Consider the following 19,629-nt stretch of genomic DNA (forward strand, 5'->3'; position numbering starts at 1 on the left):
GCAACATCCTTGATAATATAATAGTCTTTCAGGCAGTTCCTCAGCGGTGATCAATATAGCATGTGTCTCTGCAAGCAACATGAACTCAACATGAGGGAGTCTTTAGCAAAACATACAGACAGCTTTCCTTGCTTTGAAAGTTAAGTTATAGAGGGTATTGTTTTTACCATAGTAATACTATGAGGTCCATATTCCCTTCTCCCCACTGAGCAAACTAACACCAATGACTAATGAAGGCTGTAATACAACAAATAGGATAAAATGAAGTATGTTGCTCCTACATACAGTTGGTTGTTACAGTTGGTAACACTTCAGTATCTAAATAAAGTCTTTACTAAACAGTTCATCATCACTAAAAGCTTTAGAAGAGTCACCCTGTAGAGGTGAAAGAATGAGTGGGATGGTGAAGAAATAGAAGCGAGATACTTAATCATTGTTTCAAAGCAAGTCCTAAAGTATTTGAGAATCAAGCAGTGGAATTAAACTCAAAAATAAAATTATTTAATAATATTAGACTTAAAAAGTGGTACAGAATACTGTTCAAAATCATAGAATCATAGAATAGTTAGGGTTGGAAAGGGCCTTAAGATCATCTAGTTCCAACCCCCCTGCCATGAGCAGGGACACCACACACTAAACTATGTCGCCCAAGGCTCTGTCCATACAAAACTATATGGGGCTTTTCTCCTACATATCCAAGCAGGCTCAGTCTCTCACGTTTTAGCCTACGAATATCAATCATGCTATTAGTTCAACAGACCCAGATTTTCAGTTTTCAGAATTTAAGTGAGGAAAATTTCAATTATATTTGAACAAATTTCACATACATTTCTATGGTTAAGTATTAAAATATCAAAGTTTGGGGTTTTTTTGTTTTATTTTATGACTTCCCCCCACACCTCTGCATCAGTCACACTGTGAATAACCACGTTGCTTTGTGCTGTACTGGATATTAAAATTACTCACAATATTCACTCACGATCAAGATCTTCACTCTGCATAATCGTCAGAAAGGTTAGTGTTCTCAGGAAGAAGTTTTTCACCTTTAGAAAGAGATTTGGACACTCAGGAACAGGTAACTCACATGATACTGAATTCAGTCACCAGATAAGAGACCTCACCTGTCTGAAGGTTTATATTTCTGGTTAAAAAAGGGCAGCAAAAGTTCCTTTAATAAGAGGCACGCTTTATTTTTAAAGTTTAGAGGGAGTCCTTCATAGGGGCCCTTCCACTGCAGAGCTGTGCAAGGCAGTGCTAGCTGCTTGCCCTTACAGGTAAAATGAGCTCTGCAGCTGCATGAGGCAAAATGGCTGCCATTTCGTGGCAGCTCAACCATGCTGTACAAAATGGCCACCCTGTCTGTGGGGCCTCTGCAGCAACCCTTCCTCTGACAGCCACCCCTTCCTTTTGAAACAGCTCTGAGGAGCTTTTTTCCTTCCTCACAAGCTCTGTGTACTCCCCTTATTGTCTGCTGGGCTGTGTGGCACAGAGGACCATGGGCTGCCAGCGAAGGCCCTCAAAAAACTGTTTTTCCAGCGACCACCTCCAGTGCCTCTGGTTCTGGTGGCAGGCAGTGGATGGCTACAAGTACAGCACCCAAGACGGCCAGGTACCCCGGTCCAAACATGAACTGAGCACAGTTTACAGGGCACAGCTTTGAAAATTAAACTGTCTGGCAGACATTGCTTCATTCCTGACAGATTAACAAGTTAGGTATGTAGCAATATCCATCAAAATTATTCTAAAATTCAGAAGATTTCTTTAAGAAGGTGTTGCAGTTTGTCTGCATCTCTGTATTGGGTCCAATATATGCTGGGGTTTAGTGGCAGAACAATAATTGACTGTTGCAGGAGGATACCTGTGTTTGCTCTTAGACAAATATAGGTATTTCTGTATCAATGTGTTAAAGAAAAACTTCCCTAAAATACAGAAAATGTAAACATCCAGTGAAAACAGTGGAAAGAGCATTTACCCTGTTTGAAAATGAAACACCAAAAATTTTTAAGTGAAGACCACGAATAACTGTAAGTTTCGATCTGTGTGATTTTTCTCTTTTTGTATTGCTTTGTAGTCCATTGACAGTATTTTGTCTCTGCCTCGGAGAGAGAAGTGGAAATTCCTTCCTAGTGTACTAAACATAATGTAAGGCCTCATTTCAGTAATTAAAAACTAAAGCACTTAAAGACAAAGATACATCTAAACAATGTAGCTTTGTGGAACTCTGAGGTGAAGCAAAAGCATAGAGTACAGGAAGCTCCAACTGGCATCTCTGATTTTCAATTTGTGAGGCTTCTTTATTGCAAAACACAGCTTTTTAATTTTGCTGAGTGAAGCGCAGTAAAATTAGATGTGCGACAGCATGTTCTTAGTGTATCCCCTGAATTTTTTTAATTTGAAAACCAAAGCAAGCAGCTGAACTATTTTATCTCTTTAACAGATTACATGCTATATACCACAGTGAAATAGTTCATCATGTAGTGTATACTTTAAAAGAGGTCAGCTTTCTAATAATTCTAAAAATAATTCTTGGTTTTCTTTTTACTGTTACAAAAAAAAAAAAAAATGAAAGCAAAATCGGCGGAAGCAATTAACAGGTTATGTTTTGCAGATCTTGGTACGAATTGAAAGTCAGATATGCTATTAGCCTTTGTAAGCCTGTCCTTTGCTTTGCTCCATGCTGTTATTTCCTCCTTTAAAAAGAAAAGGAGGGCAGCCGAAGACAGCTGTACTATTCATACACAGGAAGTCCGTACTATTTGCAGCTGAATGCCTGCTTGCTATGAAGAATTACCTAAAGTTTACATGGAACTGATTTTCAGATTACAAAATTAAGCCTTCCTCAATTAGGTAATGCCGCGATTTATGTTGTGCAATCATATTTTAGCTCAGGCAGCCATAGTCACAGCAGAGCAGATGCACTGTCATTTCCTCTGTAATTACATTATCAAACCTTATTTTTGTCTCAAGGCCTCATCTTATTTAGTGCCCAGGATGGACCACCTCAGGATACATCAAGGTTATGTAGCAATTGTGGCTGTTTGTAGCATCTTTCCTTCTGTGCTACTGATACTGTGAAATTTCATAAAATTATGCCAGGAGCTGTTGTGACCATCTCCAGCCAGCCCAGGAAATGAAAATACAGCTTAAGGCCATTGTATGCTATCTCCAGCTCTTCTGGGTTTATTTTCAGAAAGCTGAGGACTCAGCCCATATTGGTATGAAGAAGACAATATGTACGGAAAAGCATAATTTTACAGCTAGCCACTATTCCCCCTTATTCGCCTCTCTGGTGTCTCTCAGCTTGTTTCTTACAGTGTTCTCTATAAAAAAGTTTTGGGTCAAACTGTAGATCTTAAGTCTGTCTTTGCTGTTAAGGAAAGCAAACACACCACTTCAGAAAGTGTGTGCTCTCTCTCCCTTTCTCATTCTCCTATCCCACTTCTTTTTTTTCATTTTTTGTGAGATAACAGACCCAAAAGCTGAGGAGCTGTTCAGGCAGCATCTTTTTTGTTGCACATACAGTGTGCTACTGCTGTGGATAGTTGTGTGTGGCTTCAGAAGCAGGTTAGGATTTGTATCACTGGGGGGCATGGAAATCTACCATGATGAAAAACACAATTGTGAAAAATGGAAAATGCATGAGTTAACTCAGTTTAACTGCCAGAGGAGACAGGCAGCAAAACCTCAGACTTCTGTATGATACAGGACCAGATCAAAACTGAACCTTAAAATAATTTGTAGTGCAAAATTCATGTATTTTAAAATGTATTATCATATTCTGACCCAGTAAATATTAATAGTATAGGTGAGATCTTACACCCACAGTTACTGCCTATGCCTGTGAATAGAAGAGGCATGGAGTTCTTATAAAATAGCATTCACTGTCATCGTGAAACATACTCCTTAGGAAATCTGTCAGTGCCTGATACTGCTGGCTTTCCAGATGGAAAGCAAAAACTTGAAGCCAACTATATTGGATGACCTTGAACTAAAACTGTGGAAGCTGCTTCCACCTGTGATGGCTCCCTTAAGAATGGTTATTTCTGCCATGTGGGGGATACTGAGTGATAATTTCTACGTTTATCGGGAAGATATTAAACAATAAGCCCTATTAGGTTGGTTTAGGTGGTTATTGAAAACAGTTTTACCTCATTAAACTTGTTTTATCTGTAAAAACATTATAATACTCAGTATTTGCTTAATGTCTGTGTGGTTATTACACTGCTAAACTAATACTGTGAAAAAGCCAAATTCACCTCCACATTGACTTAGAAGAATTAAAATTGGTCATTGTCTTTGTACACTTTCATTACACACTTAGATGACTCCCTCTTCTCCAGAGTGCTCGTAATAGCTACATTATCCAAATTCTCCATTGATCTGTTAAGGTTTTTAGACCATTTCATACTGTTATGTTTGTTTACTTGTAATCCCAAGAACAATTACCTTTTACATAGATATGTTTGCTGCAATTTGACTTTGCCCTAGTAATAAACTCATCCTAGCAGTCCCATATCTTAATTAGCTGTCCAGAGTACATAATTAATCCACATTTTGTCAGTTTTGCTTTTTCTTACTTTCAATTAGGCTTACTTTCCTTGCATTTTTAAACATTATCGTTTTCCCACTTTGCAGAAAGAACCCATAAATCTCAATTTGCTGTGACATTGATGTATCCATTTCTTGTAGTAATAGAGGTGGGATCTTCAGTAATGGTCGTTCTGTAGGGCATTGGACATAATGGTAGAATCTCGAATTTAGGGCAGATCTATCATGGAGAAAAATTTGTTGTCCATATTCCTCGTAAGAAGAGTAACACATCAGATAGGATTCTCACCTTTGTCTGTTCCAGTATGGATAGCACAGTGGTATTTTATAGCATAAAAAGGTGTGTCTGCTGATTGCCTGGCTTTGTGCAACCACTGCAAAGTGAAACAACGTTAAGCTACACAAGAACTACAGAAGTGAGGTGTTAAATCCTTTGGTGATGATAACCGCAGTAAATCAACTTAGAAATCATATGTTTTAATATAGAATGAGTGCAGTAAATCCAGCAGACTCGCACAAAATGGGAACATGAAACAGTCTCATTACTGGCTAAACTACAAAGCCTGCTTATGTGGAGTGTTTCCATTCTGAAGTGAGAAAAGGCAGCACGGATTGCTGTCTTCGTATGAATGAAGTTCATTTCAAATTTTAATTACTTTTTCAACCAAACACTTTATCTCTGTTTCTAGTGCCTCACTAATGTCGCATCGACTGTGACTTCCCAGTGGCTTAATGTCACTTGTGGCAACAGTGACACACACTAAGCATCACCCTGGCTAAGTGTGAGTGTAAAAAGATAAACAGACTGTCAAGAGTGTGAATAGCACTGGCAACTTACAGGTTATATATTGCTAAGCAGGTGTTTTGACTTTTGCTTTCTTGCTTCCTCTGCTACTTTTTGTCTTTGTACTGTATACTATCTATTTTCTCTCCTCTGAAATTAACCATGGAATTGTTAGGACTGTTTACTTACACGTGCAGTATCTAGTACTTTTCTCTGAGTTTTGGCACTTAGCTGTTACTATAGAGCAAAGAAGTAACACCAAAAAACCCAGTTTGGTTTGTTTGTGTTTTTGGTTTTTGGTGGGTTTTTTTTTTTGTTGGTTTGTTTTTTTGGTTTTTTTTAATTGACTAGTTGTTGTTAGTGTTTTCTGGTAAGATCTGTCTTTTCCTGGAAAGGAGTAACAAATCTTCTCTCCTTCATGGTTCTATAATCTTAACAAAATATCACTTACTGTGAATTCCCTTTTTTCCCCCAATTGTATCTTGCTCTAGGAACATAGGCTGCACTTTGGGATGCTGGGCAGTTGTATGATGATACATATTTCCCAATAAATATACATGTCAGGTTGGCAGCTTCAGAAGATAAGGTACCGTTAGGTAAAATACCAAGCCCAGCTTTATGAGGGCTACCATGGCTGTCCTGTTGATACAGCCTGGTGTGTCACACACTCTTCTGCAAGATAGGGTTAATTTGTGGCTGTGACTGTATGTCCCCATTCACCTTTCCCATCCCAAGCACACTGCAGTGGTGTCTCTCCTGCAAATACCCAGAATCCTTGAGGAAATAATCAGAAAACTGTAAGATGAGAAACGGCACAATCTGGTTTCTGTAATGAAAGTTGTCAAATACTCAAAGCTTGAGGCTTCTGAGATTAGGGACAACATTTCTAGGGGAGTGCCATGGATATGGGAGCCTCAAGGATGTCAGCGTGCCATCTGTAGAACTGGGAATTCCTGAAAGGTCCAGCTCTGGTGAGAGTCTCCCACCTTTTCACATGGGAGCCTGGAAGCCACAGGAACACGAGTTCAGGACCGAAATGCAAAGTTCCAGACTGTGCACTTTAAGCTGAACAAGTCAGCTCTCAAAAGAGGAAAGAAAAATGCCTTTGTTCAGTCTGATCTCTCTGCAGAGCCATCTCCCTTGCCCTTTTTGACAGCAAACAATCAACCCTAGAGGAAAATATGACATTACATTTTCAACTGTGTGGCAGTAAAACTGCAATGTTAAAATGCTCAGAAAGGAAAAGCATTTTTTAGTGGTGCATAATGTTAAACATATAATTAGCAAAGTATTTAATGAATTGTAGACTTAGTACCTATTAGTTGAGATGTTTGTGGATTAAAAGAGAAAAGAATTAAATGGAGAGATTTTCATTATCATCTCTGTTGGACAGCTAGGAAAAGAATTATTTCATAGAAAATTTTCTTTAAATAGCATTTTCTACATTTAATATATGTCATGGTTGTCACAAATTGCTGTTAATAGAAGAGGGAGCAGCTCTGGGTATCTTTAGTCTTTTAACTTAGTAATTTTTAGGTCTTGTTTTAGTAATTTAGCACTGTATATGCAAATGTAACGTTAAATCCCAAACTTGTTTTGATTCCCCAGTGCAAAGCTACCTGTGGTCTGGTTTGCGTGAGTGGGTGGTTGAATGAATTGTCTGCCATGAAGCCATGCATCCAAGATAATGTATTCATAATGCATCATACACATAGAGTACTCACAGTTACTGTGGCCCACCTTTTTGCACAGTTGATCTTCCTGTAAGGCAAGGATGCCCTGTGATAATGTGTAACTCTTGACTCGTGGTATTTCAGTGGCCTCTTTCACTTGCCCTCTGCTATAAACAGGAGACCATAGATCAGTGGTGATTCAACAGTGAATTGAAAAGTCCTGAAAATGACTGACTGTCGATGTTACATTTTATACCAGATACCTTTATATTCTTTCCAGCTTTGATACCAAATAGTTGCTCTTCCAGTTTAAAAGCAAAGATCAAATATGTGAAAAGGTCAAATACAGAGGCAAATTAAGAAGGAAATATGTCACTGATTCTGCTAGGGCCAACACATAACACATAGCCAAACATAGAACTTCCCCCTTCTTCTGTGTAATAACAAAAAATAAAACTGTCAGACCAATTTAAATGAACCATGCACATAAGTTGGCCCTATGCTTTTATGTGTGTGCTTCTTCAGTGGGGTTATGCTTATGGATTTAAATCTAACTTCTCTATTGTATATTTGTAGACAAATTAACTTAGTTTTTGCCAGGTAGAGAAATATTCCTCTTGGCAGTGGGACTCTTCTTGTTACTAGTGAAGTTGACAGTAAAATTTCATAACTGGCAGAGGAGATAGCCAAGCTCAAGAGAATTTAACAATATCAATGAGAATGAAATACAGACAGCTCCCTTAGACACTGTTCTGAATTTCTGTGAAATATGCCTTAAATATGACCTCCAGGGACTCAGATTTTCAAGTCCTGCCATCTTCATTGTCTGAAGCAACAGCTGAATTACAATGTTACTTTGCAAGTTGTGGTCCAGTGCTTCTACCCACGGTTCCCCCATCAGAGAGCACTTCTAACAAGAAAAGATAGACACACTTAGTAGTTAATCATAGAACTTTTGATTTGTAGCCTGACCTGCCAAGTGGGCTGGTCAGCAATCTGTTACCTTAATTGCCAGCTCTGTGTCTTCCAGCCTGAGCAGCACCAGGTACTAAGCTAAATAACAAGGTGATAAACACACACCATAAATGACTCGGACAACTCATTAAATGTTGCCTGTGATTTCACGGATTTGTAATTAGAAGTTTTAAGAAACTAATATTACATGACAGGAACAAAATGGAGTCAAATGTAGAAGAGGGATATACATAAACTCCTTGGGTTTTTTGTATTCTCAGGATACTTTCACCATTCCACATTTGCCACTGCTTTGGCAAGGCCTTCAACACCTACAGTGCCCAAAGGCAGTCTCCACTGATGTCCCTTCTCCCCACCTCAGTCCTTATTTTAACAAATCTGCAGCTTGACAACACATCACCATCTGTCTGTAGCAATTCTCTCATTTTTCTACACAGCTCTTCAGTCACCCAAATTTCTCCATCACTACTGGCTGCTCTTGGCTGATGTTCAGCATGTTCATTTGTGACACCACCAAGATGACAATCTTATGCTTGTATTGAGACCTCCTCCAGATATATGTAATCATTTCAACTCATAACTTAGCGTGACATCAGATTCTTACACTTTGATATTGCCAGTGTAGGATGTGGCCTTCAGAAACTAACAATTACTAGCACGTTGCTTCTGGGTCAGAAGTATATTAAAACAGAACTAAAAATAACCTAAGTGCCTGCAAACTCTCTCAGAAGAGAGGGAAGGAAACCAACAAATCCACTCTACATTCACTTTTTAACTTCAAGCACTTTAATGCAATAACAGAAAACAAAAAAAATCTCAGACCTGCTCTTATACACATGCTAGAGGGAGCACAGATCTATTTCTAGCTTTGAAAGTCATTCAGCAAAGGCAGCAGCTCTCTAGACACATTGCTGTGCTCCTCCTGAAAATCAGTGAAAAAAGATACTTGATGCTTATGTAGCTGCTATTAATAGTTCTTACTCTCAGATCTTAAAGCATTTGACAAATTTGTTGGCCATCTCTTTGTCTTTGGCTGACCATTAACATGTTTAGTGATTTTCCTACTGCTCTTTACTATCATGTTTGCTTTTTTAACATCCATAGCTCTAGATAGTAACTGGGTCTTATACTAGGGAATTTTGTTTTCTTCCTCAGCTGAAGACAGAAAAATAATTTCTAACAAACACTTCTGTGTCCAGTACAGAATGTTTCTTTTTTAAATCCTGCCTGCCATTATCTTCCATAGCCTCGGGGACTGGCCAGACCACAGCTGAATAGGAGGTCTCCTCTGTTTCCTTGTCCAGATGGTGCACAGCAGAGGTGACTCATGCTGTCACCTCATTGCGAATCTTACGGGAATGACAGCGCTCGGAGCATTCTTCTCCTGGTAACTGGACCACAGAAACACGTACTGGGGCTGAGTCACTGTGCCAGATCACTGCAGACTCTTCCGACCTGCTTATTTTCCTGTCATTTTGTAACACGTTTAGAAAATCTTTTGCTCATGCTGTTTATTCATTATGAGTTATCTTTTTGGGGGACAAACAGAGAGTCAACTTTTAGGTTTTGATGGTGCAGCTTAAGATACCAAGAAAGAAAAGAATAATACATGCTTATGTGATATCTCCAAGCATACAGAGGGTTTCTTGTCATAAGCCATCAAGAAACAGAAAAACAGAATTGCAGACAGTTTCAGGAATACATGAAAGCACACTGAGAATTTATCCCTTGTTCAATACTATTGCAATTACTCTAGGAATGGATTTGGGCTCTTAATAAGAGAAATGTTTTATCATACTCATAACTCATGTGTTTAAGATTACTGGGCAGACATTTAAAGCTCAGCCCTAGGGGAAAAACTGACGTATTATAACTGCTGCTTGCTTTACTGCTGTTCTTTCTACAACATCAAAATGATTTCACAGGGACTGGCAGGAATGTACTATCTATTCCAGAGTTCAGCAAAGGTTGTTTGTGTATTGCAAATTTTATGCAAATGTCTCAAGCTGCTTTGCAGATAACTTACACAGGCCTTGCGGGTGTCATTTCAGTACCCTATGCCATGCTGTATCTACAGGGAAAAAACCATTGCATTCTGCACAGACCAACAACCTGACTGTGCTGCTCGCCTTCAAGGAAAGCACCAGGTGCACAGGGTGCATTACAGTGCTCATAAATAAGCTGGACAATAGACTACCTTCTCCTCTTGCCTGTCTTGCACTCTGGTAGATTTGACTTACAGCAGAGAATGCTGCAGAATTAGGCTCAGCATGTTTCTCCAGCTTCTCTATAGAAGGTTAAGGGACCCAAAGGAGTTTTGTTTTCTCTACTCTGCAGATTACTGCTCTCTTTAAGATTCCCAAAAGCTCTTTTTAATTCCTAAAGAGGCCTGACAGTAATGCAAATATGCTCTCAGTCAAACCCTGCTGACTATCCAGCTTTCAAATGAGAAACCCACTGGGATTTGATTTCTTTTTTTTATTCTCCAGAAGCAGTATTAACTTCTCCTGGGCTTCCTGTACTGCTCACATCCAAGCACCAGGGCATAAAGGGGAAAGAACGGAAGGTCCATAGTACCAGTACAGATCGAACAGCATTCCAAGAGCTTTCTTTCCCAGGAGTTCCTCTTCTTCCCTTTTCTTTGCGGGCAACAGTATGACTCTTACTCAGGACAAGAATTGTAGCCCCATATTCAGTATTACTTACTAGCAGATGTGTGATGTGCTTTAGAGTTACAAGCAACTATACCTCCTGCTTTCATTAAGTCAAATAGATGAAGCCTTCATATGGTTGTTGTTAGTATGTTCCATACCCCTCCTTTAACCATAGTTTTTTTTTCCCCCTAACCAGCTATGGAGTGGATGAAACACAAAGGCTATTTGACACAGATGGGAGGAAAGATGTGCCACATGCTTAAGGGGATTGGTACAGATGGTGGATTTAGTCTTTGTCCATCATTAGAATGCACTAGCCTCCAGAGCTGGGACTCTGGAGAGATCATCTGGTTTATGACTTTTGGAATTCAGATTATCACAGAGCTTTTACAGCCCTCAAGTGCCTGGCCACTTCCCTCCTGTGAGTTACAAGGCAGGAACAAATTCAGATCTCTTGAAAAAGAGGTGCCAGGAATATACATGGAGAGTGCTAGCTATGTGCTCTGCAGTCACATTTTAAAAGAGCCAAAATAATGGGAGGAATTGCAACTACAATTGCAATATGAGGCCAGTACCTTTGCCACAAATTGAGCATAGGGACTGTAGGGACAACTGAATATCGATGATCTGGCTTACTTGGAACATATTGCCAATAACATTTTAAATTCCTGAAAATCCTGATAGTAGAGCAGGCATTGGCATTAGCTTTGGGGAGTTCCTTAAGGAGGGCAGGCAGCCAAACTGATAGGAGTGAAGTATTATAATTAGTATCTTTCACATCTTCCCAGATTGAATCCCAATCTACCCAGTACTGAAAAAAGAATATCCTCTCTCCGTATGTCACAAAGATGGCTCTTGTAGAAACTCACTGTTCTCTTCACTAGTTGAGGATCTGGCCCCTAAATATAATTTGAATATAGCAGCTCAATATTGAACATTTCTCACCAAGAAACTGTCATCTTTGTTAACCACAGTAATTTCCCTCAAATGTATTAACACTCATTATATTAATATGACACACAAACTGCATGAATATTGAACAGATAAGGAGCTGTAAGGCTTGCTCACATCCCAGCATGTTTTGAATATTGATTCTCCTGAGGGATGGTGTTTAAGATTCTTAATTGATAAAAGTAATTTCAATACAATTTAGCACGATGGATCTCAAGAGTAAAACTGGCTTTGCTTGTGATCAGCATAAATAATATGGGGAGCCCAAGAATAATCGTCAGGATAAACGTCTCTGCCTCCAAGTGTCCTGACACATACAGCAGTGAGCAATGGACTAGCCCTGAGGCTAGCATGCCGATTTTCACAATAAAAGTAAGACTTACAAGACAGATGTATGGTGAGAGAGCTAATCCACAGCTGAGGTGACAATGGCACCTAAACAAGAAAAAGAGGTCAGCAATAAAGATTATTATCAGAGATATTTCACTGTCATATTTTGGGAAGAAAGAAGTAAAAAGGCAGCAGGAATAGCTGTCATAGCACAGTGAAAGTATCAGAACAGGCAAGATGGAGTTAACCAAATCAGTAACTAATAAAAGGATCAACATGTTTTAATAACATGAGCAAAGCAGCTAGAGGACGGACAGCTCCCTGCAGAGACCTGCTCTCCATGCACAGGCAGTAGGGAGAATAAAAGCTCTTGTGTTACAATTAAAACCTTATTTGTGCCAGAAATACCTATTTTTTCCACTCCTCATGTAATTCAGTTGTTTGACCGCATTATCCTTTGTGTGCTCACTCTCACATTCACACACAAATCTCTCAGGTTTCCTCTCTTGAAATACCACTGTAACAACCCATGCTCTGAAAGCACTTCAGCTTACTTCTGGTGCTTAGTCAACAGGCAATTCACCCTTCCGGCACAGGACTATGAAATGAGGACTTAGATCTGTGGGCAAGGATAGTGCTGGGGACATGAGCTGAAGAATGCTCAATCAATCAGAACGGCTGTTTCTTACAGTCGTCAGGGCATAATTTCAAAATGAAAGCCCCTGATGCAGCCCTTGGAACCAACACCTGAGTCTTAACTGCCAGCCAGTGCAGCCAGGACTCTGAACCAAAACATTTGCCAGGAGGCTAATGCTGAAGTTTGCTACCTGCCAGGGGAATAATTCAGTAGAGCACCTCTCAGGAAAAGTACCAATTTCACTAAGAAATGAAGGTGCAGTTTCTGCTAATGTTAGATTTCTTTTTTTTTTTTTTTTAGATGTCTTCTGTGTCTTCACATTAATGGACTTTCTGCACACGTCAAGGATGTGAAGCTCTCATATCAACCATGGAAGCCATTCACCCAATGCACAAGACCTAAAAATAGTTAGATGCCAAATTATGACAGTTTTGGATGTTTGGTATCCGGGCTAAATTATTAGTAAGATCACAAAGGAAGTTGGAAGTGGAATGTAAATCTTGTCTTGAATTAGCGACTCCTCAGAACCTTTCCATCTGTTACTAGTTGGTCAGCTAATTTGCTGTCTGTTAAAATTGCTGAATGAACAGTATCAGTATCCCAAGGTTAAACCTCTGCATTTCCAGCTGGTGCACAGGTCCCAGGAAGGGACAATATTCAGATGAGATCTGGATGATCGCATCAATACAGAATGGAGTTTGCATGTGTTTGACCATGCTTTTTCTGTTTCCGCAGGATGGATGACATCCAGCTGTGCAAAGACATTATGAACCTTAAGAGCGAGCTGCAGAATTTGGTAGCAATCCCAGGTAATGGCTATTTCCAACCCAATATTGGGATAATGCTTGGGTGATGCACAGGTGGGGATGGTATCAGGAACACACCTCTGCCCCTAACAATCAGCAGTCTACCCCCAAGGTTGAGTTTCATATCTCTTTCCTCTAGTCCTTATATCTATTTCCCATTTTCCTTCCCATCTTTAATCTCCTGGTTTCCAGGTTTCTTTTCATGCTGTATTTCACTGCTGCCTGGCAGCAACCCTGCAATATCACTCAAGGTGCACATTCCTTGTACTCCCTTGGCAATCTCAAGGGAAACAAGTGGCATAGAAATTGTCAGGTAGAAAAGACAGAGTGCTGACACACCCGAGATAAAAGGCAGAAAGGAAAGGGATTTATAACCATCACTGTGAATGGGATTGATTTTTTTTCTCTAAATACACCAATCCGTTGTCACACCTGTAGTTAAACCTATCATCTAGAATAAAGTGAAAGGTTTCTACAAAAATCAAGGGGCAAGTCTTTGTGTTTTGCCTTAATTCTCTGCAAATTCACTGCCATAGACAGTTTTGCAGTCTTTAACTCCAAACTCCAGCTGAAATCATTGACGAATTTTGTTTCACTGCAGCTTTGCTGTTCTAGATCATCCACAACAATCCTACTCTGTTCAAGAAAAGTACTGACAAATCCTGCAAAGCATTCAGGAACTGCAGTGGGCCATTTACAGTAGATCATAAAGAATTCTTGCAGAGATATTACTGCATGGCCTCTAGCACCCTTAAGAAATAATTTGCTGCTGCCTAACTATTAAGGATAAGTTTTGACTGTCCTTTGGTTATTCTCATTTCTTCCTCCATATTTTATTCTGCAACTTTAAAGGACAACTATCTCCCCAGAAAGGAGAAGGTCACTCATGAAGTGGGGAATGGGACTACTCTGAGGCCACGTACTCTTAGTTGTATAAGAACCTTTTCCACTTTTCTTTGCACTCAACAGAAGTGGATTCATGATCTTTTTGTTTCTTTGTCCTTCAGTTACTTATAGGTCACATTTTAACACTGTTGGTACATTATGAGTTTAAATGGTATTGGGAGGGATTATGAATCCTAGAAAATATCTATGAATGATTCCCCTTGCCTCGCCTCTTCTAGTCTGCAGCTTTCCTACCCACACTTTTAACTTTCAGTTAGGGTTGATCACAAAGTCTTAAGCAGAGATCCACAGACAGCAGTTTCTCCTTAGCACAATTCAGGATGCATGTATTTGGCAGGCAGTTTCCTGAAAGATATTATGGGAGAGTACATCTTAATCTGTGAGGGGGATTGAAAGGATATAGGAAGTAGTTTCTACCTTCAGTAGTGAGAGGAGGAGATCCCTTGCTCCATAGACATAAAAGCCAAAGCAAAACCAAAACCAAACCAGCAGTGGTTTCAAAACATTCTTCTTTTTTCTCTACTGCAAATTCATATTAATCACAGGAATTCTCCATAGGAAACAAAGCCAAAGTCTTGAAATCTTCGCAGCAGAGAATAACTCCTTTATTATCATTTCTAAAAGATGAAACAGACAATACATCCCAGACAAAGCAGCCTTATATTACAAATTATTTCTTCTGGTATTGGCAGACCATAACTTAAAATTGTGCAAGGAATATGAATCTGATATTGAGCCTAACAGAATTTGTCTTGAAAATACATTCAAGGTGCATTTATCTAAAGGAATGGATTTATTGAAGAAGTTCCCAGCAATAAGAATCCTGAAGCCCATGATGCAAAACTAAGCTGTATGAAACAACTATTTTCAAGTATCTGATTTTGTTAGCTGTTTAAAATATCTTACAAGTTCAATCAGCAGACATATAGCTCAGATGCAGCAGACTGCAGGCAGCTTGCACTTCTTCCCACATCTCTTACTATACTTAATTTTATGGTTCTCTAAACAGAGTTCTACTGCTTAAAACCAGAATTCTTGGTTTAATGCAAAGTGTCTTCACAGCTAATCAAAATTTTCAGCTTTTTGAGGAAATATGTGGGTTAGGATTTGCCTCTGCCTTTCTCATCTCTGCTCCACTTGCTACGTTTGAAGATTTCTGTCTTAACTACATTTGCCTTATAACCTTAAACTACAGCTCTCTGATCCCTAACATTCATGAGTGTTAGTTTGTGACAGGCATATCTTTTATGTCACAAAAAAAAAAAAAATCAATGTTTATAGACAACCTAGTCATTACAGACTGGCCAGTTAATAATGACGTATATATTACTCATTTTTGAAACATGGGGAAAATAAACACTTTTCATTTATTTTTCCACATTTCACATTTGATGCTATTTATGTGGATTTATTGCTCACCTGCCTTACCAGAGTAGGAAAAAAAGTGTTGTAGTCAACAGCCAAAGCTGTCATGAAGTACAGAGGAATAGTTCCTTTTGGTATGGTCTCATTTCCCCTGAGGTCAAAGGGAGTTTGTACCGTGGATTTTAATGAAGCATCCTAGACTATTTTCTCACCAAAGCTCCTTAAAAAATTCAAAGCAGTGTTTTGCAGAGTGATTTAATATTAAAAGGAGGCTTGGCAAGCCCCACAGAGTCTCCAGACCATTAAGCTGATCAAACAAAAGAGCAGCAAGAAGAGAGCAAAGTGGCAGTGACCAGAACATGCTGGTGTTTTGGTGACTCAGGTCTGGAGAACCACTGACTTCAATCAGCAGTTCATTCTTAGACACCTGCAATGTTCACCCTCCCACTCTGCTCCCTAGAATCTAAAGTAATAATCTCTTTTCTTTGTTTTTGGCCAGAAAAAAAAAAAACTAAGATGGACAAACAAAGAGAGGATGAACTGATTCAGAAGATCCACAGACTGGTACAAAAAAGAGACTTTCTTGTAGATGATGCAGAGGTGGAGAGATTACGGTAAGAACTAAAAGCAGCTGAACTTAGTGAGGTTTCAGAAGTCAGGTACTATACTGGAGTGACAAAATTTGCATTGACATTAGTATTAGAGAAGCAGTCCTTTAAAACAACTTAGCAAGTTAAAAGCCTTCTCCTGGTTCCATAGGAGAAACATTGAAACTAGAATTACTCCACTTCTGTGGCTCTTTAATCATGAGATGACTGAATCATTAATGGGATAGAGCAGGGTTTGGTCTCTCTCTTTCCTACCAGAAAGTGTCTGGGCATTACCATTAAAAAGAGAAGGATTTTTGCTGCTACTAGAGGATCCTCCTGCCATGAGTAGACATGAAATAGAATTCTGCAAGGGGCATATTTGTAGATATCTAAAATTTGCCTTTTCCTATTTTTAAACAAATTATTAATGTGGTCAGTTTTTATTATTACTATCATCACCCTGCAAGTGATGATTAAAAAAAGCGAGAATGCAATCGCTAGAACAGGTCTACCTAACCTAAAGCATAAGCAAGTTCATAGTGATTTCATCTCAGTATCTTAGCCTAAAGTTGCTGAGAAAGCTGTTGTCTTCCTCAAAAGTTCATTTCCAGCTGTTGCACCAAGATCCTACTCAACAGTCACAGTTTTGCTATTACTTTCCCTGCCTCTTTCAACAGTAAAGACTCAAGGCTCATCAATCCATTTATTCTAAACAACAGTATCTCTTCCAACACATTTAAATTCTAAGCAAGCAAAGGACAGAAGAAAAGAAAGCTTGACAGAGTCCTGCAGCTGATCAAAGAGAGCTGGCCAAAGTTGGCAGCTGACAAGAAGCCTGAGCTAGTAATGTAATCCAGAGTTCTCAACTGCTAGTTTGATGTGCAAATCACAAACGTCACCAGCAGCCAGACAATGCAGAAGCCTAATTGTAGGCTACTGAGAATGTACTGATAGGCACTATGCAGATGCAAATATATTAATGTGAATTCACATTTGGAGCAAAACCGGAGGCTTTTCTTTAAAATTCTTGATAATAAAAATGTGGTTTTCCTCTAAACTGACGTGTTCAATCAGTGCACTCAACATTTAAGAAACAAAATAGCAAAGAAACTAATATGGAAATACCCTCAATAGATACAATTAAGGTTAGCAATACCATCTTTTTATTTTGGGCCTAGTGCTGTCAGCTTCAGGAAAAGAGAAATATATACTAACAGCAGGAGACCATGAGATCCAGCTTTTAAAAATAAGCACTATAATCACAGCAATATATATCCTCTGCTTCGTTCTGCAGAGGAAGTATCACGAAACACTTGTGAGGCCAGCTTAAAATAGGTTATACATTATGGTTTAAATCCACTGAGTAGGGAATGTAATGAGTCCAACAGTATCAAGAGACAAGAAAAGAATCCTGGTGAAAATTCTTCATTCTACAAGAAGTTTGTTACTCTTTTTGTTTAGGCAAATATTTTGCTCTTTAATAAGCAGCAAAATTAGGAGTTTCTAAAAAGAACAAAATGCATTGTTTACTAGCGATATGATCTTAGCTACTCTAGCTTTTACTGTCCCATTTATGGAGAAAACATTGTTATTTGTGACATTTTTCTTTTTTCCACCAGAGAGAAAGAAGAAGACAGAGAGATGGCTGAATTTCTTCGCACCAAGTTAAAACCCATAGACAAAGCAACACAATCTCCTACCAGTGAGTTCTTAAACATTATAAGAAACAAGAACAGTAGAAAAAATACTTTAAAATGGCATTGTATGGTTTAAGTATGAAAAGTATATTTGAATACCTGCTGCCACAACCTGCTTTTGTAAAGCAACTAGATTTATTTTTGCCAGTCTTTTTCTCATCTAGTTCTGCAGAAATAGCTGGGAGAAAAACCTCTTCATATATTTGCTAGGATATCTGAAGCAAAGTTTACCCATTTATAACAGGCAAGATGGAAACTAGAGAAAAGACTGCAAACTTCCACAGCTGCCCCAAATTTCTCACATTTACCACAATAAATAGGCTTTTCAATCACCTCAACCCAAATTTATGGAACTGCAAACACATTTCTCAGAAACTAAGCGGATTATATGATCCATTGGAAGATTTTAGCTGCAACTTTCAGACAAATATAGTCACAGCATGAGCTCTAAAAGTTAACAGATTCTGACCTGTCACAAACTGAGCTCTTAAGCAGGGAGAGAGTCAAGTGCAAGTGGTGCCCCTCTTAGACAGTGGATTTGGTCCACCAGCTGAAGAGGTTTATATCCAAACACACTGCCATTTTGCACAGATGATCTTCTTAATGAGTTTTTAGAGAGCTGTGGAATGACCATGCAGTTCAAGTACCAGGTTGATAAAGATATTTTAAGATGCATCACTCATTGTTTATACCCTTTTAGTCACAGGGAGCATGTGTCTCATGTCCCTTGTTAATTTCCTTATGTTGCTGTTTTAAATACAATCTTAAAGATTCTTTTCACCTGGAAAAATTAAAACCTACCTTTATGTTGCTCTCCTAATGACAGCATCCAAGGTGATGAAAGAATAAACTGTAGCAATATTTTTGTTCAACTAACTCCTTCGTTGTTGGGCTTTAAGCATAGTAAGATGACTTTCTGTGGAAGGACCCATTGTCTGACCCTTAAGGCTGTGAAAAAGGACAACTGGATTGAACAAGGGGCAAGAAGTTTACCCCCACACTGAATCCTTCTGCCAGTTGGACTCCGCATACCAGCTTGGTTACTACCAAGTGTTAGAAGTATTATTCTAACAATTTAAGATATTTGGGAAAGAAGGGGTTGGGGGTGCAGAGGGCAGGAAAGGCTTGCATTCTTTAAACCAGAAGTAGGAAGAAAGAGTTTGACCAGCTCTTGGTTTTAATGGTGTCCTGTTTTGAACATTGCAGGCAGCCCAGCAGAAAAGAAGGCAGAACCTCCTCCAAGCAAGCCCACCATTGCCAAGGCAGGATTGGCTATTATTAAAGATTGTTGTGGGGCCACACAATGCAACATCATGTAGCTCTGGGCTTTCTACCATGTTTGTCTTTTAAAATGTTGTCATTGAATGAAACTGTGTAGAGTGAGGGGAACTAACAGCATCCTGCTAACAGAATCAAGAGCAACTGGTACAACAGTAATGTGTGGAATGTACAATGGCAGGTTCTTCACTGTTGCATGGATCACTCAACACGCATGCCTAAAAACAAAAGAAATCTATATAGTGGCTGTCCAGTGACCAGAAAAGATCTGTAGTAAAGTCAACAAAAACACCCCAGCGATAGAAGTGAATGGAAAGAGGGTATATTTCATCCAGTAAGGTGTAAAATGACAATAGGTCAACACTTGGTAAGAATGTTGTACACTTTCCCCCTTGACAAACAGCACTCAAAAATTGCTTAAGTACCCATTTTGGC

The 19,629-nt window shown here is 39.1% G+C and overlaps 1 protein-coding gene across 1 annotated transcript in view; it reads left to right on the plus strand.

Annotated features, from left to right (window-relative positions):
• LOC104410869 (chromosome unknown open reading frame, human C16orf45) overlaps window positions 1-19,333 on the plus strand; it is a 23,160-nt gene extending 3,827 nt beyond the window's left edge. Inside the window, exons 2-5 of the mRNA XM_010021144.1 lie at window positions 13,288-13,361; window positions 16,129-16,243; window positions 17,839-17,921; window positions 19,123-19,333. Of these exons, the coding sequence (XP_010019446.1) occupies window positions 13,288-13,361; window positions 16,129-16,243; window positions 17,839-17,921; window positions 19,123-19,235 (385 nt within the window). The 3' untranslated portion in view covers window positions 19,236-19,333. The remainder of the gene's footprint in view (window positions 1-13,287; window positions 13,362-16,128; window positions 16,244-17,838; window positions 17,922-19,122) is intronic.
• The last annotated feature ends 296 nt before the right edge of the window (window positions 19,334-19,629 follow it).

The sequence above is a fragment of the Nestor notabilis genome, unplaced genomic scaffold (assembly GCF_000696875.1).
Source record: "Nestor notabilis isolate BGI_N333 unplaced genomic scaffold, ASM69687v1 scaffold28718, whole genome shotgun sequence".
NCBI classification, from domain to species: Eukaryota; Metazoa; Chordata; class Aves; order Psittaciformes; family Psittacidae; genus Nestor; species Nestor notabilis.